The sequence below is a fragment of the Erythrolamprus reginae genome, chromosome 1 (genome assembly GCF_031021105.1).
Source record: "Erythrolamprus reginae isolate rEryReg1 chromosome 1, rEryReg1.hap1, whole genome shotgun sequence".
NCBI classification, from domain to species: domain Eukaryota; kingdom Metazoa; phylum Chordata; class Lepidosauria; order Squamata; family Dipsadidae; genus Erythrolamprus; species Erythrolamprus reginae.
Window position 1 is genome coordinate 345119166 of NC_091950.1, and position 26558 is coordinate 345145723.

At 40.4% G+C, this 26558-nt stretch overlaps 2 protein-coding genes across 3 annotated transcripts in view; one reads left to right on the forward strand and one right to left on the reverse strand.

The window, feature by feature from the left end:
- Position 1: 1 nt before the first annotated feature.
- Positions 2–12721, forward strand: GPATCH11 (G-patch domain containing 11). The gene is made up of 9 exons (XM_070734133.1): positions 2–87; positions 2451–2529; positions 4352–4578; positions 5928–5969; positions 6053–6173; positions 7573–7663; positions 9700–9804; positions 10950–11031; positions 12405–12721. The coding sequence occupies exons 2-9, from the start codon at positions 2486–2488 to the stop codon at positions 12458–12460; spliced, it is 768 nt and encodes a 255-aa protein (XP_070590234.1). The 5' UTR covers positions 2–87; positions 2451–2485; the 3' UTR covers positions 12461–12721.
- Positions 12722–14008: 1287 nt separating this feature from the next.
- EIF2AK2 (eukaryotic translation initiation factor 2 alpha kinase 2) overlaps positions 14009–26558 on the reverse strand; it is a 49488-nt gene continuing 36938 nt past the window's right edge. The window contains exons 13-17 of one of the 2 annotated variants that reach the window (XR_011557478.1): positions 22878–23012; positions 20890–20988; positions 19605–19667; positions 18527–19519; positions 14009–15018 (exon numbers count right to left, since the gene is read on the reverse strand). Coding sequence is in view for 1 of the 2 variants with exons in the window: in XM_070734131.1 (XP_070590232.1) it covers positions 19412–19519; positions 19605–19667; positions 20890–20988; positions 22878–23012 (405 nt within the window). In the remaining variant the exon portion in view is untranslated. Of the gene's footprint in view, positions 15019–18526; positions 19520–19604; positions 19668–20889; positions 20989–22877; positions 23013–26558 lie in introns of those variants that run through there. The other variant, XM_070734131.1, reaches the window with a different exon arrangement.

Below are 26558 nucleotides of genomic sequence, written 5' to 3' on the forward strand. Positions count from 1 at the left end.
TGGGGGCCCGGCATCACCGAGGCGCAGGCGCAACGGCTTAGGAATTGGAGGAATGAAGGCTTTCGGTGCGCTGCGTTTTTCTTTTCGGTAAGGACCAAGCACAAAGGGGAGAAAATGTTGAGCGTCGCTGCCGGGCGGGAGGTTGCGTGGTGGTTAGATCAGTCCTAGATCATCATCATTCACACAATAGCAATTTAGATAGGCAGATTTGAATGGAGTAAAATTGAATTAAGTAAAGTAACCTCACCCAGTGAGTGTCCACGGATGTGACCCGAATTAGGGAGTTTGCAGAGCAAAAGAACAATATCATTATCATTTGGCTTCCTCCTATGTTGATGCTGATGCTCTGACTATCTAAGACAGTGTTTCCCAACCTTGGCAACTTGGAGACAATTAGACTTCAACTCCCAGAATTCCCCAGCCAGCGAATGCTGGCTGGGGAATTCTGGGAGTTGAAGTCCAGATATCTTCAAGTTGCCAAGGTTGGGAAACACTGATCGAAGAAATCAGGGTGTTGGTTGGCCATAAAATTACATCCTTGATGGCCAACTGTATGAATGGTGTGCATGTACAGTAATGTATATGATTGTGACTGTTGGGGCTTAATTTTAGATAATGTTTTAGTCTTAGATAATGTTCAACTTCTTTCTATTGTTTTGTATCTTTGTATCTTTATATTGTTGTTGTAAGCCGCCCCGAGTCCTTCGGGATTGGGCGGCGTAGAAGTCGAATGAATAAATAAATAAAATAATTAATAAATAAATAAAATAATAAAAGATAAATAAACAAACATACACAAAGATCAAATTAAGAGGCATGTATAAGTGCACCAGCGTGCCTTCCGACCCCTGTCCTAATGTCTCTATGTTTTTTACTAGCACCACTTATATGAATGTTATTATTTCTATTTCTGCCCCGGGTCTTCAGAGAGGGGCGGCATACAAATCTAATAAATTATTATTATTATTATTATTATTATTATTATTATTATTAATGTTTTTCTAATCTTTTTATTCATGTATATTAATACTATTGTATCTTCACATACCTCATTCATTCATTCATGTCCAAAAACACAATAATACACAATGAAAGTTATAGAGGGTACACTCAAAGTAAAATATATCAAGGAAAGAATAGAAGAGTAAATATAGGAATAGGATATATCAATGAGTGAATAGAAGAAAAGTGAGAGGGATAGAAGAGAAGATATAGGAGAGAGAGTAGGCCAGAGGACGGAAGGCATGCTAGTGCGCTTAAGCACGCCCCTTACTAGACAAAGCAAACAAATAAAATAAATAAATAAATAAATAAATAAATTCAGGATTTGTTTACATCAGTGTTTTTCAACCAGTGTGCCGTGAGACATGGTCAGGTGTGTCGCGAAGCTCAGAGAAAGAAAGCAAGAGAGAGAGAGAAAGAGAACAAGAGAGAGAGAGAAAGCAAGAGAGAGAGAAAGAGAACAAGAGAAAGAAAACAAGAGAGAGAGAGAGAAAAAGCAATAGAGAGAGAAAGAGAGGGAGGTGAGAGAGAGAGAAAGACATAGAGGGAGGTGGGGAGGGAGAGAGAGAGAAAGAGAGCAAAAAAGAGAGGAAGGAAGGAAGAGAAAGAAAGAGGGATGGAGATAGAAAGAAGGAAGAGAGAGAAAGAGGGAGGCAGAGAGAATTAGAGCGAAAGGGAGGAAGAGAGAGAGAAATTTTTTTGTCCAAACTTTTTTTAGCCCCCCCCCCTCCCGCTCAATGTGCCCCAGGGTTTCGTAAATGTAAAAAATGTGCCGCGGCTCAAAAAAGGTTGAAAATCAGTGGTTTACATTGCATCTAATCCCAGCACACCAGAACAACTAGACATAAGAACAGTTTTTTCCTGAACACTATCACTCTGCTAAACTATTTATTTATTTATTTATTCATTATTAATTCACTCACTCGTTTGTTTGTTTGTTAATTAATTAATTAATTGGACTTACATTCCGCCCCACTCCCAAAGGACTCTGGCTGACTCCATTCCCTCAACACTGTCAAACTATTTACTAAGTCTGCACTACTATTAATTTTCTCACCATTGCCATCACCCATCTCCTCCCACAAATGACTGTATGACTGCAACTTGGTTGCTTGTATCCTTACAATTTATATTGACTGGTTCCTAATATGATTTGATTGCTTATTTGTACCCTATGACTATCGTTAAGTGTTGTACCTTCTGATTCTTGATGAACTTTTCTTTTATGTACACTGAGCATATGCAGCAAGACAAATTCCTTGTGTGTCCAGTCACGCTTGGCCAATAAAATTCTGTTCTATTCTAAGTATGGGATATTCCTCTAGAAAGAAAGGTGTTCGGGCCAATAAAATTCCAGTCTAATCTAGTCTAGTCTAAAGTATGGAATTTTCCTCTAGAATGAAAGGTGATTTGATGCATTTTAAAATAATCATGAACTATATTTATAGGTAGCAAGGTTGGAGGTGGAAGATTGATATGAATCATGGATGACGCAGAAGAAGATTATATGTCTGATTCCTTTATTAAGTAAGTGGATGTTTTTCCAAGTATGTTCTGCTTTCCTTTGCCTAGTAAGGATGCTGAAGCTTATATAATGGCTAGATAAAATTTCAAATATCCAATACTCAATTAAAAATCTGGGTACAATTTTACAAATATACATTTTGCTTTAAAATCCTGTGCACATAAAACAGCTTTAAGGAATGTAATTTACAGAGTTAAATTAGCATTAAAATACAGATGAGCAAGTAATTTCCTATGGCATATTTATATTTTATTGTTTTCCAAAAAAAATCAGTAAGACTATTAATCACTATTAATATAATTCATTATTCAGCATGTATATATACTGAATAATCCTTAAAGTATGTTAATGTATGAACATCGACAAAGATTAGAGATTTCCCAAAACAAAATAGGCTACATAATTTGTAAATCTAGGGAAGCTGCTATATCTCTATATGAACTATGTACAGTGTTCCCTTGATTTTCGCGGGGGATGCGTTCCGAGACCGCCCGTGAAAGTTGAATTTCCGCGAAGTAGAGATGCGGAAGTAAATACACTATTTTTGGCTATGAGCAGTATCACAACTTTAAACCCCTAAACTGCAATTTCTCATTCCCTTAGCAACCATTTAGATTATTACTCACCATGTTTATTTATTAAAGTTTATTTTAAAAAATATTTATTAAAAGTGGATGAAAGTTTTGCGATGACGTATGACGTCATCGAGTGGGGAAAACCATGGTATAGGGAAAAAAACAGCAAAGTATTTTTTAATTAATATTTTTGAAAAACCGTGGTATAGCCGTTTCGCGAAGTTTGAACCCGCGAAAATCGAGGGACCACTGTACTCCATTTTGAAGTCTCCAACCATTAGCTGAATACTTCAGGGTTTTTTTTCCCTTGAAATGGGATATAGATGTCCGATGAGAAATGGCTAAGGATACTAAGTAAGTGTACTCTTCATTAGTACCCTAATGAAGGTTTGATAGCTATCATGTCACCTTCTAATGAAGGCTTAGAAGGTGACATGATAGCTATCTTCCAATATTTAAAGAGCTGTTATCAGGAAGAACCGATCAATGAATGGAACTTTATTAAATAAAGACTTAATCTGGAACTATTGAGATAATTCTTAACAGTGAGAACAATTAGTCAATGGAACAGCATGCCTCCTAGGTGATTTGTTGCTGGGGGGTTTTAAGAAAAAACAACCATTTATCCAGAATGGAATAAAAATTCCTGCCTTGGGCAGGAATTAGAAGACTCTAAGGCAGTGATGGCGAACCTATGGCACAGGTGACACGCGGAGCCATATCTGCTGGCACGCGAGTCGTTGCCTTAGCTTAGCTCCAACGTGCACATGTGTGCCGTTCGGTTGATTTTTGGCTCACACAGAGGCTTTAGGAGGCTGTTTTTGGCTTCCAGAGAACCTCCAGGGGGGATGGGGGTGGGCAGTTTTACCCTCCCCAGTTCCAGGGAAATGTTTGGAGTCTGGGGAGGATGAAACACGAGCCTATTGTGCCCACCAGAAGTTGAGAAATGGGCTGTTTTCGAGCTCCGAAGGACCTCTGGGCAGTGGGGGAAGCTGTTTTTGCCCTCCCCAGGCATAGAATTATGGGTGTGGGCACTTACACATGCACAACAGCATGCGTGCACGCTCTTTCGACACCTGGGGGTGGGGGGAAGATTAGCCATCACTGCTGTAAGATCTTTTCCAGCTCTATGTAATCCTAACTCTAACCCTCCAAAAGTTTGAAATAACTATAAGCATACTGAAAGCAGGATAATGATTTTTGACAGTATCTTGTACTTAGATATCTTTTTTAAATTTCTTTTGTTCAGCCAGGACATCAGGCCAGGAATGCCGATGTTGAGACGTGTGAAGGAAACCTTTAAAAAAGAGGAGAAGGTAAAAGAAGCTAACCAGAAAAGTAGGCAAAAGAGCATCAAAGAACAAGAAAAAGAGCAACGCGAAATGGTTTTAAATGTTGCTTTGGGGAATGAAAACAAAGGCTTTGCTATGCTCCAGAAGATGGGGTACAAAAGTGGACAGCCTCTTGGCAAAACTGGTGAGTTTTTCCACATCCAGTTTTTGAACTGTGACTCTTGCTACGGAATCAAGTTTTACTGCCCATAAATAGTTGCGCTGGTACAAAATCTGCAGCTGGCACGATGGAAAAGGGAGCCAGAGACATCTAATAATTTACTTATTACCTTTAAATTCTGCATTTCCTCAACATAACACATTCATTCTTTCTCTTTGCTCCCAATTTTATTGTCTCAACCACTCAATGAAATAAATTAGACTACTCCGGAATTTGCTTGATTAACTTTTTGTCTGAGTTGGGATTTGAGCCTTGACTTCTTGCCAACTCTAAGCCAATCTTTGAATCTCTGCCATTGTCTTTTGATCCATTGGAGAAAAAATAGAATTCACGAAGTGACTGACTTGGGATTATTACAAAAGAACGAAGTGTCTTTCTGAGTTCCTTAAGACCAGAGAACGGTCTTGCAGGCTAACCTGCTTCAGTTGAACAGATTATTGAGCTCACAGAAGATAAAACGGGGCATAAATCTAAGAAATTAAAAAATATATACATATAGGAGGGTATACAGTAAATACTATTGTTATTAATAAACTTGTAGATTAGATTAGATTTATTGGATTTATATGCCACCCCTCTCCGCAGACTCGGGGCGGCTCACAATAGCAAAAAACAGTACATAGTGACAAATCCAATGCCCACCAATCCAATTACAATTTTAAGTTAAGAAATTCATAAAACAATCCCAATATATATAAAAAACAAGCACACAATCAATCAAACAGCAAAACAACATGGGCAAGGGGGAGATGTTTTAGTTCCCCCATGCCTGACGGCAGAGGTGGGTTTTAAGGGGTTTACGAAAGGCAAGGAAGGTGGGGGCAATCCTAATCTCAGGGGGGAGCTGGTTCCAGAGGGTCGGAGCCACCACAGTGAAGGCTCTTCCCCTGGGTCCCGCCAGACGACATTGTTTAGTCGACGGGACCCAAAGAAGGCCGACTCTGTGGGACCTAACCGGTCGCTGGGATTCGTGCGGCAGAAGGCGGTCCCGAAGATATTCTGGTCCGGTGCCATGAAGGGCTTTATAGGTCATAACCAACACTTTGAATTGTGACCGGAAACTGATCGGCAACCAATGCAGACTACGGAGTGTTGGAGTAATATGGGCATACTTAGAGAAGCCCATAATTGCTCTTGCAGCTGCATTCTGCATGATCTGAAGTATGCCAGCCAGTTCTCAATGATTCTGCAGCTCACAGCAATCAAGCAAAGATATTACAATAAAATAAAAAACACAGTGGAGCTTGTTATTTTGTTATTTTACTGTTATTTTGTTATTTATTTTAATAGCAAATACATTTTTCCTTCTGCAGGAAAGGGGATAGTCGAGCCCATTCCTCTGAATATTACCACAGGTTTGTAAAATATCTAAACGTTTTCCTTTCATTTCAAAATGGCGTTGCTCAGTCCGTCAAACAAGTGCTTGTATTTGGGACAGGAAGAAGCGGGCTTGGCCATGAAGAATTACAAAAACGAAAAGCTGAGGAAAAGCTGGAAAACTACAGGAAAAAAATGCATGTGAAGAGAGAAGTGGAAAAGCAGACAACTGACCTCTTCAAGTAGTATTTTCCATTTATGTTATTCCTCTCACAGTTTCTCTGAAATGCTAATGCCATAATTAGGCAAGAGCTGCATTTCATCTGGCAGCGTGTATTTTGTATGTTGAAGGTTCCTGGTGTAAATCCTGGCGCTATGAGATAAAGCTGGATAAAATCTGTTGCTGGAATTTTATAGGATTAATGCTGATTGCTGTATACCTAATTCAGCACTCAGCAGTTTATTTATTTATTTATTGGATTTGTATGCCGCCCCTCTCCGGAGACTCGGGGCAGCTAACAGCAACAATAAAGCAGTGTACAATAGTAGTCTGATGTTAGAAATAATTAAAAACCCATTAATATAAAAAAAAAACCATACATACATACCATGCATAGAATTGTAAAGGCCTAGGGGGAAGAGGGTCTCAATTCCCCCATGCCTGGTGGCAGAGGTGGGTTTTAAGCAGCTTACGAAAGGCAAGGAGGGTGGGGGCAATTCTAATCTTTGGGGGGAGTTGGTTCCAGAGGGCCGGGGCTGCCACAAAGAAGGCTCTTCCCCTGGGTCCCGCCAAGCGACATTCTTTAGTTGACGGGACCCGGAGAAGATCCACTCTGTGGGACCTAACTGGTCGCTGGGATTCGTGCAGCAGAAGGCGGTCCCTGAGATAATCTGGTCCGGTGCCATCAAGGGTTTTATAGGTCATAACCAACACTTTGAATTGTAATCGGAAACTGATCGGCAACCAATGCAGACTGCGGAGTGTTGGTGTAACATGGGCATATTTGGGAAAGCCCATGATTGCTCTCGCAGCTGCATTCTGCACGATCTGAAGTTTCCGAACATTTTTCAAAGGTAGCCCCATGTAGAGAGCGTTACAGTAGTCGAGTTTCGAGGTGATGAGGACATGAGTGACTGTGAGCAGTGACTCCCGGTCCAAGTAGGGTCGCAACTGGTGCACAAGGCGAACCTGGGCAAACGCCCCCCTCGCCACAGCTGAAAGATGTTTCTCTAATGTGAGCTGTGGGTCGAGGAGGACGCCCAAGTTGTGAACCTTCTCTGAGGGGGCCAGTGATTCTCCCTCTAGGGTAATGGACGGACAGATGGAATTGTCCTTGGGAGGTAAGACCCACAGCAACTCCGTCTTGTCTGGGTTGAGCCTGAGTTTGTTGACACTCATCCAGGCCCCAACATCCTCCAGGCACCGGCACATCCCTTCCACCGCTTCGTTGATGATCATTGTAGGTATTCTTGGAGGATCTCAGATTCTTTCCTGTCTTAAAACACAATATTAGAGACGAAGCTACTCTGTTTTAGTTCATGCATTGAGTTTATTAATATCCAGAACAGGAAAAATGTTCTTATAAAAATACAGTCTTCTATTAAATTTACTGATTGTGGTTTTGTCATTGTCTTATTAAGAATGAGAATGAAGACCAAGCAGGAACAACTGCAAGTAAAACGGGATCTTGAGAAAAGTCAGAAAGCCTGCCAACAATTAGATGTACAGAAAGTAAGTTTAAATAAGTTTAAGTCTTCGCATACAGATCTAATAAATTATTATTAAAGCCTTTATTTATGATTTTGACCTGTAGCTTAGGAAATCAGAGTTGTGCCCTGCCTTGATCTATCTACTTCAGTCTTCCAAATAGATAGTGGAGTTCAACAAACTTACAACAACCTTCTAGTAAATATGTATCTGTGTACATCCATGAGTTGATTTTTTTAATTTAAAAAAGTATTTTAGATTTATATAAATGATTGCCCTAGAATCACAGGTCAGCAAGCAGGAGGCTGTTCACAAGACTGCTATCAACAAGATTAACTTTTGGAAAGATTTCTTTTTAGCACTGCAATATAATGTTATATTAAAACTATATTAAAACGAATCAAAACTATGATCTATGTCACAGTGCCTTGGGCTGTTGCATTTTTATTTCTATTCTTTATTACTATTAACTGAGCGTACAGGTGAAACTCAAAAAATTAGAATATCGTGCAAAAGTTCATTTATTTCAGTAATGCAATTTAAAAGGTGAAACGTAATATATGAGAGACACTCATTTCATGCAAGGCAAGAGAGTTCAAGCCATGATTTGTCATAATTGCGATGATTATGGGGTACAGCTTATGAAAACCCCAAATCCTCCATCTCAGAAAATTAGAATATTACATGCAATCAATAAAAGAAGGATTGTACATAGAACAGTATCAGACCTCTGAAAAGTATAAGCATGCATATGTACTCAGTACTTGGTTTGGGCCCTTCTGCATCAATTACTGCCTCAATACAACATGGCATGGAAGCTATCAGCCTGTGGAACTACTGAGGTATTATGGAAGACCAGGATGCTTCAATAGCAGCCTTCAGCTCTTCTGCATTGTTTGGTCTCATGTCTCTCATCTTTCTCTTGGCAATGGCCCATTGATTCTCTATGGGGTTCAGGTCAGGCGAGTTTGCTGGCCAATCAAGCACAGTAATCCCAGTCATTGAACCAGATTTTTGTGCTTTTGGCAATGTGAGCAGGTGCCAAGACCTGTTGGAAAATTGAAATCAGCATTCCCATAAACTCATCTGTGGAAGGAAACATGAAATGCTCCAAAATCTCCCGATAGATGGCTGCATTGACCCTGGACTTAATGAAGCACAGTGGACCAACACAGCAGATGACATGGCTCCCCAAATCAATACAGACTGTGAAAAATTTTGCATCTCATTTGGAAACCAAGGACCCCGAGAATGGAGGAAGAATGGAGAGGCACACACAGCAAGATGCTTGAAGTCTAGTGTGAAGTTTCCAGTCTGTGTTTTCTCTTTCTCCTTATATATATATGTATCACATGTTTTTGCTGAATTTTTAAAATTAAAGGAGACTAGGATAGCACTATTTCGGCCTTGTTCTGGCCTCATCAGCTAGTGGCAAAAAAGGAGCTGACGTTCCTTCAATATACCAGGGTGATCCAACAGAAAGAACATATAGCCTCTCCCTGGTACAAAGCTGAAGGGATCAGATCTGGTGGCCTAGAGGTTAATTCTCTGCCTTACAAGGCAGAAGCTGCCAGATCAAATTCCAGTAAGGGTATGGCTAGCTGATGAGGCCAGAACAAGGCCGAAATAGTGCTATCCTAATCTCCCTTAATTTTAAAAATTCAGCAAAAACATACAGAACATCGTTTGTTGGCTATGAATAAATTAACTGCCTTGAAATGGCCCTGGGTTGGGCCTAGAGGCAAAAAAGGAGCTGTAACATTCCTTCAATATACCAGGGTGATCCAATATACTGTACCAGGGTAATCCAACAGAAAGAACAATATATACGTATATATATTGCCATTTGAGCAAAGATTATAGCAGCTAAAAAAAATCTAATGTAGAGCACGGGTGCCAAACTCACATCGCTGCATTGCCGTCACGTGATGTTTTGTGATGCTTTCCCCATCCACGGAGCTGGGTGGGCATGGCCTATGCATGGACATGACCTATGCATGATGCCATTAATTTGACGCCCCTAGTATAGAGTATGTGTTATTACCATGTTTTTATTTAAGGGCCTTGAAGTCCCCAAAGAGGTTTGGTACTGGTTAAATCCAAAGACTGAAGAAGACAAAGATGAAGATGAAGAAGAAGTTGAGGAGAATGAAGATGACCTCAGTGTAAGTACATGTTCAGATATTGTTTTAGCAATTGTCTTTGGTGGACTGGCTGGTAATTCTAGATATTATGATGCTCCATAGTGATAACCAAACTAAGTGAGACAAATGTATAAATATTTACTGCCAGTAAATTGAAGAAAATTCATGCACTCTCATCACTCTTGATTGAGTTTGGTTTAACTTGAGTGCACCTATGTATATGTACATCAGCACAATATACATTGATTGATTGATCTATGATGTGCCATGAAGTCAGTTTTTGTTCTTAGAGACCGCATACATGTAGATATTCTTCATAATGGTCTGACCCTGACCTGGTCCTTCAGAACTTCCAATGGTGTACCCTTTGCCATTATAATCGACTGTTTTTGCTGCTGGTAGACCTGTTTCCTGAGTCACAATAGTGTAAGATTCCAATGACATAGAAAAGAATGTTGGACTTTAAAAACAACAGTAAGGTATTTATGCCTTTGGTGTTGGAGAAGACTCCCGAGAATACTATAAACAGCCAAGAAAAGAAACAAATCGAGTGTTGGACAAATCAGCCTGGAGTTCTCACTCAAGGTATAAAGAACCAAATTCAAATGGTTCATTTCAGAGATATTATATAAAGTCCTAGTTCTCTGGAAAAGGCTCTAATGCTGGGAAAAGTAGAAGGAAAGAGGAAGGCCAAAGCAAGGTGGATGGATTTAGTTACAGTGGCAATGGGAGCACATTGAGAACCTGAAAAACCAGTTTTGGGATAGATCATCATGGGGAAAAATCTATGTGGTCACTAGGAGTCAAAAAATGAGTTGATAGCATATAATAAATTATATCTGATGTATGTTTTGATTAAGTGCCATTCAATCTATTGACTTTTAGTGACCTCACTGATCAATTCTTTAATGCATGGTTTTATATCCCAATAAATAAGATGCACCTCAGTTTTTCTTCTAGCAGTAAGAATAATGAGGAAGTAATAAGAGACATTAAGAGTCCCAAAACAGTCATTTAATTAATAGAAGCAGCAAAAGAAGCAGAAGCTAAACATTCTCATTTATTTAACATAACTTTTCATTGCCAATTCAATGATTACATGTCTTTCTCAGATTGTTTGATCTGTTCAATGGCATTTAAAGATATATTTATTGATGCTTTTTCAGGACTCAGAAAAGCTAATCAGTTTAACAACTTACTTGAGAGAGGAGCATCTCTATTGCATCTGGTGTGGAACAGCTTATCAAGGTAACTCTAAATCATTTTTTTTTATTTTAAAAAATATCAAACAATTCAACTTCTACGGAATTTTGCTTATTTGTTCACGATATACTTTTATTGCATTGCTTTTTTATTATGTATTTTCTTGGGTTTTCCTTGAAAATGTTGATGTTTTGATGTTTCAGGATGTTTTACTATAGTCATGGATTTTGTATATCAAAAAATGGCCTAGTATGGCGGCATTTTAATGGTCTAATATGGTGTGTTTTTGATATGGTGCAAGTCAGCAAAAGAAGAGGGGAAATGGAGGGGAAATCTAGCTTTCCCTGGAAAGCAGATTTTACCCTATTGGCGCAAGGGTTAATGAGCTGATCTTGCTGCTAGCCAAGAGCATATATCACAAGTGTGATATAGGTGGACAGCATTCCCATTAGCCAAGCCTTGTATATAAGCATTGTTGGAGGGATGCTGCTCGTCTAACTCAAAATTGGAGAGTGAGAAGGAGAGAAAAGAGAAACAAGGGGAGAAACAAGGAGACACAACTACAAGGACTCTTGTAAAAGGAAGTGACTTGGAAGAAAAATTGGAGAGTAAAGCTGCAATCACTGCAGAGCGGTGCTTGTTTTCCAGATGATGGAGAAGAAAATTCAACTATTGTTAAATTGTCTAGAACAATATTAAAGCAACCTTATTAACACTGCTTTATTGTTGTTCTAGACAACTTAACAAAACAAAGCAGCTTTTTAAAATAAATGCTTGATCTGAAGAGGCCCAGGGCTATTGTATCTTCTTTTAAATAGAGAATAATATATACTTCCAGAAAGCCACACAAATTTTAACATTATCAATACAAGTATAATCTGAAATGTAAGAGTCCTTTTCTTATTATTAAGATAAGGCAGCTGAGCTAAATCCTGACTTAGTCATGTTTGGGATAGATCTATCTACTAATAATTTGAACATTCTATAGACATTTATAGTTATTGACTTACCTCCTTGCATCCAGTTCCAGTGGTCTGATTAGCACAAAAAATAAATTCTGCCTCTGCCTCCCAGCACTTTGCCTAGTTTCTTTCGGTTTTAGCACGTGATCTGCCTGCAGCCTCAATCAGCTATGGGTTGGGAAGGCGATAATCAGTTGCTTATGCTAATCAGGCTCTATGCTGTTTCCTGCAAGGAGGTAAATTGCTGGGAGGCAGAGGCCAAAGAGTGGGGGTGGCTAGATGGGGCTTCATTCGGTGTATAAGATGCACCCAAGTTTTCACTCTCTTTTGGATCGAAAAATATGTATTTGCTTTGAGTTTGAAACAAAATACATTGTCCATTTCAAACTTCTAGTCTAGTATTGGATGCATGTTTGCTTGTAAATTCTGCAAATTTGTATTTTTTTTATTTTGCAGATCAAGAAGATCTATCTTCAAATTGCCCTGGGAGCACATATACAGATCATGAATAAATTTATAAAAATTTAAAACAATAGCAAAATTCTGTCATTTCAATGAAGAGCAGAGCTGTGAACCATGTTGTTCTATAATTTTCAATGAGCAAGTTAGTTTTTTCTCAATGCTTCTGTGTTTGAGTATAAAATGGGTTTTCTGCTCTATTTAAAAATTCTTTGGAATAGGAACTAACTTGTTATTTTTCCAAGTTATTTATTATTATTTTTTAATCCTATGTTTACTTCTGAAAAACAAAATTAAAATCTAACATAATTGACTAGATGCTGCAGATTGGATAAATGCATGCTTTGATTTCAGCAAAGTAAAAATTTCAAGAAATCCCAAAACAATTTAGCTGTTCTAAAAATCATTCTGTTTAGGTTCACAGTAACACATTAAACATAGCATTTGATGAGGGTCATGTGGAAAACAATCCTTTCTTCAACACAAAAACCTTGTTCTTTTCTTCTCATCTTTATTAAGTTTCTTAGCTTTTTAAACCAGTTATTAGGCGATATTGAATTAATGCATAGACATGCAACTGTGATTTGGTTTATGCACCACCATTGCTGGCTCAACTGTACATTTCTTCTTTTGGTCAACTCTAAGGAAGAGTTTGTAGAAACATTAATTCACAGATTTCCAGAAGCTTAAAATAAACATTGAGTTTATTTTAAGCTACTGGCAATCTGTGTGAATAACTGTACCTTAGAGTTGACCAAAATTGGGAATAACCTGGCTAACAGCATGATGCTGTATTCAAACTTAGCCCTGGGGTTTCCTCTATACCAATCAACAAGTCCCATGTTGTGTTTTAATAATAATATTAATAATTTATTAGATTTGTATGCCGCCCATCTCCGCAGACTCGGGGCGGCATACAAATCTAATAAGTCACATTGAACTCAGAGGAGCCTGTTTTCACTTAGGCAGGCATAGGCGTGGTTAGGGCCCTCTTTTGACATGGGGCCAGGCCAGCTTATTCAAGCTGATGTTTTGGAGTCGCCGACCTGACCCATAAGCGCCACCTCTGCCGGGCACTCACGGAAGGAGGTTTTAGGATGCCATTCAACGCTTTTGTCCAGCTGGAGGATGCTCCTTGTCCAGCAGCAGGTTGGCCACGCCAGCTACTCTGGCGCTCACTGAGAACAAGAACCCACATATCTGCCCTGTCTGGCCCGCCTTCTGTTCTGGGTTCAAAGCAGCATGCAACTGGGAAAACACTCCCCGTCTGAGAGAATTGATCGAGAGAGACTACGCATGTTCTTTGGGGTCACGTACACCCCCCCCCGGGCATTGGTCCCTGCTCCTCCAGGAGGATGCCCCTCACTATTTGAGAAGCACTGCTATAGTTTAAAATGGCTATAAATTCACAGTGGATTTCTTCCAAGTTGCTAGCTTTCCAACCAAGAGATTTTTATAAAAGGAGATGGGAAATCAGAAGACTACCAGAAATAATTTATTTTCATCTATTAAATATTTATTGTAGTCTAGCTCTAGCTCATCTTTTCTCAATTTTTTTACTTTGGTGAACCCTTGAAATAATTTCCAGGCCTGCATACAAATTCTCATAGTTCATTAAAATCATGCCTTTATTATATGTACAGATCACAAATTCATTGATATGTTCATAAGATATACATTTAATAATCCACTAATAATTGTCAATGTTTTTGAGATGAGAATTTTTGTGGATCTATTTATTTTGACCAACATATTAGCCTTTCCTTTTGGTTTGATTCCTCCTCCATCTTATAGGTTATCACCTCTAATGTAAGTCAGTAGATGCAGGTAGAAAAAAACTCAAACTTATCCAAGTATAGACTTAAAAGCCTGGGGTTTTTTTCTATTTAAAACTAATGTTTTAGCATACCTACACTCTGTTCTTAAAAAATAAAGCAATAGTTTATCTTTCTTAAAATTAATATTTCATTCACTTTCATACATTTTAAAAATTCATAACAAAAATAATTTCTATTAAAAAAACAAGCTTGAAACAAAATTTTCAAAAAAACCCCAAACATTTATTTTTTACAATCAATTATCAAAGATCTTTTATCTCAGCTCTTTCAGAATCTGGAATTGAGTTCAGAAATCCTGCTCTAGCTTTTTCTTTTTCCAAAGAATCTACACATGCAAGATAAATTACACAATTTATACTGGACAGAAAACAATACTGAAGAAGTGAGTTCAGAAGATATGTTGCTCATTTTTAACATTTCTTTATCTTGTAGAAATGAGAAGACAAAAGCAATATATGCTCTAGATGACACAAAAGGACTTATTTGTATAGCTAGATTTCATTTTATCATTAATATATTTTTTCAACCTTTGACTGTATTCTCACTATTGTGTTTTATATTGATTTGTTTAATTGATTAATACATTAAATAATTTAGAACATGGGTGCCAATATTTTGGCTTTCCTGGGACTATACTAAGTGAAGAGGAATGTAGTGGGCTGTATACAAATACCAACTGTCCTTTGCTTTTATATTGTTTATTATTTATCTTGTGGGGCTACAGTATTTATTTATTGATTGATTGATTGATTGATTTGATTTGTATGCCGCCCCTCTCCGAAGACTTGGTAGTATGAGCTACCAAGGTCTAGAGGCGTCTGCAGGTTGGACATACCTGGTTTAAACTATCAAAACACAAATGCAAGATAGCATATTAGATAGCGGTGGAAGTGATGTGCCGGTGCCTGGAGGCTGTTGGGGCCTGGATGGGTGTCAACAGACTCAAACTCAACCCGGATAAGACGGAGTGGCTGTGGGTTCTGCCTCCCAAGGACAATCCCATCTGTCCGTCCATTACCCTGGGGGGGGAATTATTGACCCCCTCAGAGAGGGTCCGCAACTTGGGCGTCCTCCTCGATCCACAGCTCACATTAGAAAAACATCTCTCAGCTGTGGCGAGGGGGGCGTTTGCCCAGGTTCGCCTGGTGCACCAGTTGCGGCCCTATCTGGACCGGGACTCATTGCTCACAGTCACTCATGCCCTCATCACCTCGAGGTTCGACTACTGTAATGCTCTCTACATGGGGCTACCTTTGAAAAGTGTTCGGAAACTTCAGATCGTGCAGAATGCAGCTGCGAGAGCAGTCATGGGCCTACCTAGGTATGCCCATGTTTCACCATCACTCCGCAGTCTGCATTGGTTGCCGATCAACTTCCGGTCACAATTCAAAGTGTTGGGTTATGACCTTTAAAGCCCTTCATGGCACTGGACCAGAATATCTCCGAGACCGCCTACTGCCGCACGAATCCCAGCGACCGATTAGGTCCCACAGAGTGGGCCTTCTCCGGGTCCCGTCAACTAAACAATGTCGGTTGGCGGGGCCCAGGGGAAGAGCCTTCTCTGTGGTGGCCCCGACCCTCTGGAACCAACTCCCCCTGGAGATTAGAATTGCCCCTACCCTCCTTGCCTTTTCGTAAACTCCTTAAGACCCACCTGTGTCGTCAGGCATGGGGGAACTGAGACATCTCCCCCGGGCATATACAATTTATGAATGGTATGTGAGTATGTATGCGTGCTTAGAAAATGGGGTTTTTAAAATGTTTTTAGTAGAAATTTAGATTTGCTGAAATTGTCTTCTGTTATTCTGTTGTGAGCCGCCCCGAGTCTGCGGAGAGGGGCGGCATACAAATCTAAATAAATGAAATGAAATGAAATGTATTCTATTGCCTAGAAACAACATAATTATAAGCCCTGTTGTTGCACTACCCTTGTAATGCTGGAGTTCCTGAAATTAAAGTAAATGAAAGCTAAGTGTAATTAAATGCACTTTCTTCCATTTACAGTGATCCCCCGATCATTGCGAGGGTTCCGTTCCAGGACCCCCCGCAACGAGCGGGTTTTCGCGAAATAGCGCTGCGGAAGTAAAAACACCATCTGCGCATGTGCAGATGGTGTTTTTACTTCCGCAGCGCTAGCGAGGAGCCGAAGATTGGGGGCGGGGCGGCTGTTTTAAAACGTCGCCGCCAACATGGGGGGCTCGCTAGCACCCCCCCTAACCCGGGTTGGGGGTTCGGGGGGGTGCTAGCGAGCCCCCCATGTCGGCGGCGACGTTTTAAAACACCCGCGCGGCTTTCCAATGAGTCCCGAAGACAAACGTCAAACTTCCGCGTTTGTCTTCGGGACTCATTGGAAAGCCGCGCGGGTGTTTTAAAATGTCGCCGCCGACATGGGGGGCTCGCTAGCACCCCCCCGAACCCCCAACCCGGGTTTGGGGGGGTGCTAGCGAGCCCCCCATGTCGGCGGCGACGTTTTAAAACACCCGCGCGGCTTTCCAATGAGTCCCGAAGACAAACGTCAAACTTCCACGTTTGTCTTCGGGACTCATTGGAAAATCGCGTGGGTGTTTTAAAACGTCGCCGCCATGGGGGGCTCGCTAGCACCCCCCCGAACCCGCAACCCGGGTTTGGGGGGGTGCTAGCGAGCCCCCCATGTCGGCGGCGACGTTTTAAAACACCCACGCGCCTTCCCAACTGAGCCCTCAAGCCAAGCGCCAAAGGCGAACTTCTGCGCTTGGCTTGAGGGCTCAGTTGGGAAGGCGCGCAGGTGTTTTAAAACGTCGCCGCCGACATGGGGGGCTCGCTAGCACCCCCCCGAACCCCCAACCCGGGTTTGGGGGGGTGCTAGCGAGCCCCCCCATGTCGGCGGCGATGTTTTAAAACACCCGTGCGCCTTCCCAACTGAGCTCTCAAGCCAAACGAACCCGGGTGGCCGGGCGAGCAGCGAGCGAAGGGCGGGTGGCCGGGCGAAGGGCGGGCCAGCGGCGAACGGCGGGCGAGCGGGTGCTGGGGAGGGCTTCTCGCTCTCCCGCCAGCAAGAGGGGGAGCGAACGGCGTGGGCAGGCTGCGGACAAGCCGTTCGCTCGGGCCGCTTCCCAGCTGAGTACTCAGCTGGGAAGCGGCCCAAGCGAACGGCGTGGGCGGGAGAAGGGCGCGCGAGCCGCGGGCGCGCGGGGCAGGCAGGCTGCGGACAAGCCGTTCGCTCGGGCCGCTTCCCAGCTGAGTACTCAGCTGGGAAGCGGCCCAAGCGAACGGCGTGGGCGGGAGAAGGGCGCGCGAGCCGCGGGCGCGCGGGCAGGCAGGCTGCGGACAAGCCGTTCGCTTGGGCCGCTTCCCAGCTGAGTACTCGCTCTCCCCGCCCACGCCGTTCGCCCGGGCCGCTTCCCAGCTGAGTACTCAGCTGGGAAGCGGCCCGAGCGAACGGCTTGTCCGCAGCCTGCCCACGCCGTTCGCTCCCCCTCTTGGCTTGAGAGCTCAGTTGGGAAGGCGCACGGGTGTTTTAAAACATTGCGTGGGCGGTGGGGAAACTCCTCGCTGATGCCCGCCAAGAGGGGGAAGACCTAGGGAAGCCGCCCAGCAGCTGATCTGCCCGGCGCCATCTACGCATGCGTGCCCATAGAAAAAAAAGGGCACGCATGCGCAGATGGTGTTCTGACTTCCGGGTTCAAAAATCGCAAATTAGCCTGTTCGCAATGGTCGGGGACGCAATAACCGGGGGATCACTGTATTTAATTCTATTGAGTAGTCAAAATTTTTAGCCCATCTTATCAGGGTTTGTTTTGCTTCTTGTTCCATTTTAATACTATAAGTATTATAAGTAACTATTTTTTAAAAATTAATTTTTATCTGTCCCTAGTAATATTTATAGAAACCATACATTCTTGCATCTTTGATCTTGATCGTATTTGCACATGTGACCGCCATGCTAAATCAATCCCTTGATTTGACACTTTTGTTTAGATTTAATTCTCCTTTATCGTTCAAAACGTCCTTATACCTTACGATTTCATCCATAATTATCCCATTTGGATGTACGCAATGTTAAACTTAACTGTAGAGCAACAGTATTGGAATAGCACATTAAAACTCTTTGTAAAACAAATCCAGATATATAAGATTGCCATTATGTATTTGCATACAGGACGAGATTAAAAGGTCTTGCAAAGTTCAAAAAAGGCACTCTTTCTATTTCAACTTCTCAGGAAATCACACATACAGGGTGTGTTCCAAAAGTAATGCAATTATTTTTTTAAAGTCATTTATTGAACAGATTTGCACAAACACTTTAAATTCTTCAAAGTACTGTCCTTGGGCCTCTACACATTTTTTCCAGTGACTCTGCCATGACTGGTACGAGCCCTGGAAGGCGTCTTCGGGGACCTCTCGCAAGGTCTTCGTCACTGATTGGATCTCTTCTATTGGATTGGATCTCTTTTATTGAGGGAAAATGGGTTCTTTTCAGGGCTGCCTTAATCTGAGAGAACAAAAAGAAGTCTGCTGGGGCGACGTCAGGACTATAGGGAGGGTGGGGCAGCGTGGGCACCTGATTTTTGGCCAGGAACTCGCGGACTCGTATCGCATTGTGGCAAGCTGTGTTGTTGTGATGGAGTTGCCAGGTAACAGATGTTTTTTCTCGTCCTGATGACCCTTTTTCAGAATCTTTCCAGCAATGAGCATTATTTTCACTTTTGATTTGCTCATTCTTGCCTTTTTGGGCTTGGGGACTGGTTGGTGTGCCACTCGTATTCAAAAACCCAGGTTTCATCACCAGTGACGATGTTGTCCAAATAATCAGGTTCAATTTCTATACGTTGTGAAAGTTCACTTGAAATTTCCGCTCAGTTGGTCTTTTCATGACACGGATGGCACGCAGAGGTTTACAATAACTGACGTCCTGCCACTTCCACAGCTTGGAGAGCACTGAGACCAGTTTCACGGCAAAGCTTAGCATCCCCCCCCACCTACTCCAAGTGCTTCGATCCCACTCTAACCAATAGGAGTGGCACGGGAAATTCAATTGCATTACTTTTGGAATGCACCCTGTACAGCAAGGCATAATGCAATTCTTCACATGTGAATGGTTCTTCCAATCTCTGTATTCACACTGACTTCAGGCATCAGGAAAAACAAAGCAACATGAACCAAAAAAACTGCACTTTGACAAATTCACTAACAAGTTTGTGAGCTATGAATCTGGCCATTTAGGATTTTCAAAATAACAGCTGCTGATGGTCTTTTAGATTGCTCTTTGGAAAGCAGTTTCTTAATTAGAGAAGTCTGTAAATGAAGAGAATATTAATATAAAAAGAAATGAATATGGAAATAAAAAATAGATTAAAGACTAAAAAAGAGAAATGTATACCTCTTCTGGAAACTTTTTGAAGAATGCCTCTGGAATTTTGCCTTCTCTAATTTTGGGCCATTCCTGAAAAATCAGTATATTTAAATTAAAGTACATAACTAAAGGATTTATGTGCCAAATCTAGCCAGGTCTCCCAAAAGCAATGTAAAAAGGGTGCAGAGAAGAGCAACAAAGATGATTACAGGACTAAAGGCTAAAACATAAGAATGTGTAATTTAATGAAAAGAAGGACTATGGGAGACATGATAGCAGTGTTCCAATATCTCAGGGCTGCCACAAACAAGTGAGTGATGCTATTCTCCAAAACACCTGAGGGTAGGAGAAGAGTCCACGGAGAGGGGCGGCATACAAATCCAATAAATAAATAAGTAAGCAAGCAAGCAAGCAATAAATGGAAACTAATCAAGAAACAAGTTAGAACTAAGGAGAAATTTTCTGACTGTTAGAACAATTAATCAGTGGAACAGCCCGTCTCCAGAAGTTGAGAATGCTCCAACACTGGACGTTTTTAAGAAGGTGTTGGATAACCTTGGACCTCCAAGGTCCCTTCCACCTCTGTTATTATATATATTATATAAAAGTAGTTTACCAATCTAGCAACAGAAAACCCCCACATTAAAACAAGAGCTAAGAGTATTTGCTTTGGTAAGATGTTTTCTATAACAGGGGTCCCTAACCACTGGTCCGTGGATCATTATTATTATTTATTAGATTTGTATGCCGCCCCTCTCCGTAGACTCAGTACCAGTCCATGGCATGCCAGAAACCGGATTGCAAACAATCAAAGCCCCATCCGCCAGATGCAATCAGCAAACGAAACCACAACGCCCCTCCGTTTCCTGAAAAAACATCTCTCCACAGATATGGTTCTTGGTGTCCAAAAGGTTGGGGGTCCAATGTTCTAGAAATTACTATACATCAAGAATAATATTCACTGATACGAAATACAAATAAGGGAATATTTCCATCCTTTCCTTTTTGCTGTCAGCACAAAGTGGTACTTCATATTTGTACATCTTTATTAAAACAAATATCAACAAATTCCCATAGATGAGAATTAACCCACTGCCCATTAACCAGTGAAAATAAGAGTAAAAATGTGGCTACCTGATGAAGGTAAATAAGCCCAAAATAGATCTACAGTAGTCTCCCTTCCTTTTCATTATCAGCAAAAATCTGTTACATACATACATACATACATACATACATACATACATACATACATACATACATACATGAGAAATACATGCAGCCAGATGTAAGGAAAAAAAAGTGGATTACTTACCTGAGCTTTCTCACAGTAAGTTGAAAATGGGGAAAGCATTTCATACAAAATTAATCCTAATGAAAAGATATCTACTTCCTTGCCATAATAGGGTGTTTTCTATTGGACAACAAAACACAAGCATGTTAGTTATTTCAAATGTAAAAGCAAAGAACAGGGTGAATCAGTGAATTTTGTTTCAAAGATGTGTGCAATCAGCTTTTTCTATGCTGCCTTTCTCAAAATGACTCAGGGCAGCGAGAAATGTATATAATTCTATACAAAAGAATTGTATACAATCTTATGCTGTTAAGGAAAAACGCATCGGAATAAATAATAACACAATAAAAGTTAATTTTCAGCATAAAATATGTACTGTATTTGGAAAAATCCCAGACAATTTTCTCTTAGATGAAATGGAACAATTTAGCGCTTTTGGGGAGGGGAGATGTAGATGTTTCATTTATCAACTATTTTAAGAGTCTGAGTACAAATTATAGCACATTTAGAAATGGAAAATTATACAGATAGTCCTCAACTTACAACCATTCATTTAGTGTTTTTTTCAAAGTTACAATGGCACCAAAAATTATTTTTGACCATTTTTCACACGTAACAAGCATTCTAGCATCTTTATGGTCAAAATTCAGTCACTTGGATTAAAATTTATCAAAGGTTTGAAAAATCTGCAATTGAGTTAAAACAACGGAAAAATGCCATGAGTGCACATACAAGTGCGAAGTTTATTTATTTATTGCATTTATATGCCGCTCACTCCAAAACGGACTCTGTTAAATATATGGATGAGATTAATACCTAATTTATTATTCATTTATTCATTCATTCATTCATTCATTCATTCATTCATTCATTCGCCTTCTATGCTGCCCAATCCCAAAGGACTCAGGGCGGCTTACAAAATAGAATACAAATACAAAAGATACAAAGTAATAAGCTAAGCCAAATATAATATCTAAAACTAACCCCATAAAAACCCATTTATTATAAAAAGACATAAACATATACATACACACCATTCATACAGTTTATTAATGGATTTGATGGAGCCACACACCCAACAGGAAACTACCGCACAGCATTCTCCAAAGCTGCGCTGTCGGGATGCGAAGAGGGGGGGGGGGAGAAAACGTGAACGCTCTGACAACAACAAAGCTTTGACTTGGACGGCCGCTTGTGCTCTTGCTAAAGCCTAGCCAGCAACGTCCCTTGGCCGCCGGATTAGCAGCAGGCTGAACCAATCGCTGCAAGAATGTGACTCCTCCTGTACACAGAAAAGAGGCACTGAGAGAAGGGGCGGGAGAGTAGAAGGGACTTTTAGAAGGTAAAGGGGACGAAAACACGATATTTGAAAATGTGCCGCTCAGGCACTATACTTTTCCGCCCAAACTCCCCAAAAATTAGAGGGAACGTTGCTTGTTAGGCCTGAGGGAAAAAAGCTTTGGAAAGCTACATTCAGAGTATAAGATGTACCCAACTTTTCAGCCTCTTTTAGGGGGGAAAAGGTGAATCTTATACTCCGAAAAATACAGTACATTATTATTATTATTTGTTATGCTTGTAATTTTGGTCTCTTTTTTTGTTCTTGTGGGGTTTTTAAATATTTTATCTTTGGAAAGAACAAATTAAAAAAATAAAAAAAATAATTCAGGCAATTGGAAACTGGAATGCATAAGAGTTGCACTATCCTGGGATCATGTGATCACCGTTAGTAATCTTCCTAGCTAGCCACTGACAAGCAAAGTCAATGGGAGAAGCCAAATTCGCTTAATGACTGCATGGCTCACTTAACTGCAGTGATTTGCTTTACAACTGTGGCAAAAAAATTCATAAAATGGGGAAAACATATTTAACTACCTGGTTAGCAACAGAATTTTTGGGCTCAGTTGTGGCCATAAATCAAGGACTACTTGTATATCCAAAGGAAATAAACAAATGCATTTCAAAAGGTTTTGGGGGCATACACTAAAAGAATTATGAACAATAATTACCTGCTCAGGTGCCATGTAACTTGGTGTTCCCTTGTTCATTGTCCGTTGCACTGAAAAGTCATTTACACCTGATGTTACCAACCCAAAATCACCTATTTTTAAGTGATTTTCATCATAAAAAAATATATTGTGAGGCTGTAAAAAGAAAAAAAGGACAGTGAGAAAACATGTTATAGCTAGGCATACAAACATTTTTTTTCTAGGACAGCAGAGGTCAATTTGTGCACAGATTCTGGGATTACAAATACTGAACCTGCAAATAATCAACTCTGCCTGTAACAGATAGGAAAAGTAAAAGCTGACAAAGTCAGAAGCAAAGGGTATGTGACCAGATTTCTTTTGTTAAGAAAATATATGTAAAAATCCCACCTAGTGAGGGCGCTGTTGCTGCTGGCTGGGGCAGCGAGATTCAGCTTCTGCACATGCACAGAAGGTGAATCTCGCGTGCATGGCTGGCAGTGGTCAAGCTGCCCATCCCTGCTGCTAGCATGCCAAAAGAGAGACAGAGACATTTGGAGTGACAGCTTAACAATTTGAAAGATGAAAAATAAAGACAAGAGGGGAAAAGATTTTCATAAGACTATAGAGTTTTTTAATTGTGATTTCGATGGACTAGCGCTGACTTTCTAGGCCTTTCAGACTTTTGGAGAGGTTAAGAGGGAAGAAAAAAGAACACGAGTCGGAGCCTGGACAAAGAAACAACCAACCTCCAACCAAAATCTATAGAATACAATGAAAGCATTTACAAGGGGAGTAATAATATCATACGTTGCCAAAAAAAAGGGAAAAATTGAATATAATAATAAAATATATAATATATAATAATAAAAAAACTTGATTGCAAAACAAACCAGGGGATGGAAAAATAGAGGAATTATTAATTGAAGCGAAGCATAAACTAAATATAAATGAACAAAAAGAATATGTTAAGGACCTTAAATTTGCAAAACAATCATATTTCGAGAATGCAAATAAGCCAGGAAGATGGTTGGCATATAAAATTTAAAAAGAAAAAGGAAATAAGATAATACAACAGTTAGAAGATAGTTCTGGAAATTTGCAAAATAGTGATGAAAAAATTAAAGAGATTGTAGCAGAATTTTATGAGAATTTATACAGATTGGAAGAAATAGAAAAAGACAAAATAGAGGAATATTTTCAACTGAGAAATGCATTACAAAGACAGAAGAAGAATAAATCACTTGGACCAGATGGATTCCATGCAGAATTTTATAAAACAGCTATTGAAGAAGTACTGGAATTGCAATTAGAAGTATACAATGAAGCCTTATCAGAAGGGGAAATCCCAAGATCCTGGATGGAGTCATATATCACCACATTGTTGAAAGAAGGTGCAGAACAAAATTTAATCCAAAACCATAGGGCAATTTCATTGTTAAACGCCGATTACAAAATTTTTATGAATATTGTGGCGGAAAGGCTAAAAATAATTTGGAATAAAACCATACATTTGGATCAAAATGGATTTCTGCCAGCAAGACAAATTAGGAAAAATTTGAGGACAATTATAAACATCTTTGAATATCATGAAGCACATCCAGAAAGGCAGGTGGCAGCAAAAGGCATTTGACAAATGTAGATTGGCAATATATGAAATTACTAATTAGGCAAATGAAATTTGGTGACAAATTTACAAAAATGATTGAAACAATATACTCTGCCCAGTCTGCCAAAGTAATAAGCCCCAAGTCTACGGAGAGGGGTGGCATACAAATCTAATAAATAAATGAATGAATGAATGAATCAATCAATCAATGAATCAATCATAGAAACATAGAAACATAGAAGTCTGACGGCAGAAAAAGACCCCATGGTCCATCTAGTCTGCCCTTATACTATTTTCTGTACAGTGGAACCCCGACATAAGAGCTGCTCTACTTAAGAGCAACTCGAGATAAGAGCTGGGAGGGGAGAGATATTTTTGTTCTACTTACAAGCCCAAATTCGAGATACAAGCGCCAAGGAGCTGTCTCCTGAAGCCAAACGCTAACTTCCGCGTTCGGCTTCAGGAGACAGCTGCGAAGCGGCGCGCGTGTTTTAAAAGGTTGCAGCCGGCCTGGGGGGCTCGGGGGGGTGCTTGCAGCTTTCTTTCTTGCTCTTTTTCTTTCTCTCTTTTACCTTCCCTTCCTCTATTTCTTCTTTTCTTTCTCCTTCCCACCTTCTTCCCTCCCTCCCTCCCTTCACTCATTCCTCTCTTACTCTCCCCTTTCATAAGTTTCCTTGCTTCCTTCCTCTGTTCCTGTCCCTTCCCCCTTTCTTTCTTTCTTTCTTTCTTGCTTTCTTTCTTTCTTTCTTGCTCTTTTTCTTTCTCTCTTTTACCTTCCCTTCCTCTATTTCTTCTTTTCTTTCTCCTTCCCACCTTCTTCCCTCCCTCCCTCCCTTCACTCATTCCTCTCTTACTCTCCCCTTTCATAAGTTTCCTTGCTTCCTTCCTCTGTTCCTGTCCCTTCCCTCTTTCCTTCCTTCCTTCCCACCCTCCGTCCATTCATTCACCCATTCCTCTCTTGATCGCTTAAAGCCGGTCCCTGGTGCAAAAAGGGTTGGGGACCTCTGTCCTACAGGATTGGGTGGCAGAGAAGTTGAACATATGTAAATTTAAAAGTTTAAGAAAGTTTACAAGTTAAGTGAAAGAAACTTCATTATTCATTTATATGTACATGTACATTTCTTCATTAAAAACATGTCTTTCTGCATAATTTAGACTAACTTTGTGAGTTTTTTGAGGGCTGGAACCAATTAAAATTATTTACATTAATTCCTATGGGGAAAAGTCGTTCGAGATAAGAGCTGCTCGACTTAAGAGCCCAGGTCCGGAACGAATTAAACTCGTATCTCGAGGTACCACTGTATTTTATCTTAGGATGGATATATGTTTATCCCAGGCATGTTTAAATTCAGTTACTGTGGATTTATCTACCACGTCTGCTGGAAGTTTGTTCCAAGGATCTACTACTCTTTCAGTAAAATAATATTTTCTCATGTTGCTTTTGATCTTTCCCCCAACTAACCTCAGATTGTGTCCCCTTGTTCTTGTGTTCACTTTCCTATTAAAAACACTTCCCTCCTGGACCTTATTTAACCCTTTAATATATTTAAATGTTTCGATCATGTCCCCCCTTTTCCTTCTGTCCTCCAGACTATACAGATTGAGTTCATTAAGTCTTTCCTGATACGTTTTATACTTAAGACCTTCCACCATTCTTGTAGCCCGTCTTTGGACCCGTTCAATTTTGTCAATATCTTTTTGTAGGTGAGGTCTCCAGAACTGAACACAGTATTCCAAATGTGGTCTCACCAGCATTCTATATAGCGGGATCATAATCTCCCTCTTCCTGCTTGTTATACCTCTAGCTATGCAGCCAAGCATCCTACTTGCTTTCCCTACTGCCTGACTGCACTGTTCACCCATTTTGAGACTGTCAGAAATCACTACGCCTAAATCCTTTTCTTTTGAAGTATTTGCTAACACAGAACTGCCAATGCAATACTCAGATTGAGGATTCCTTTTCCCCAAGTGCATTATTTTACATTTGGAAACATTAAACTGCAGTTTCCATTGCTTTGACCATTTATCTAGTAAAGCTAAATCATTTACCATATTGCCGACGCCTCCAGGAATATCAACCCTATTGCACACTTTAGAGTCATCGGCAAATAGGC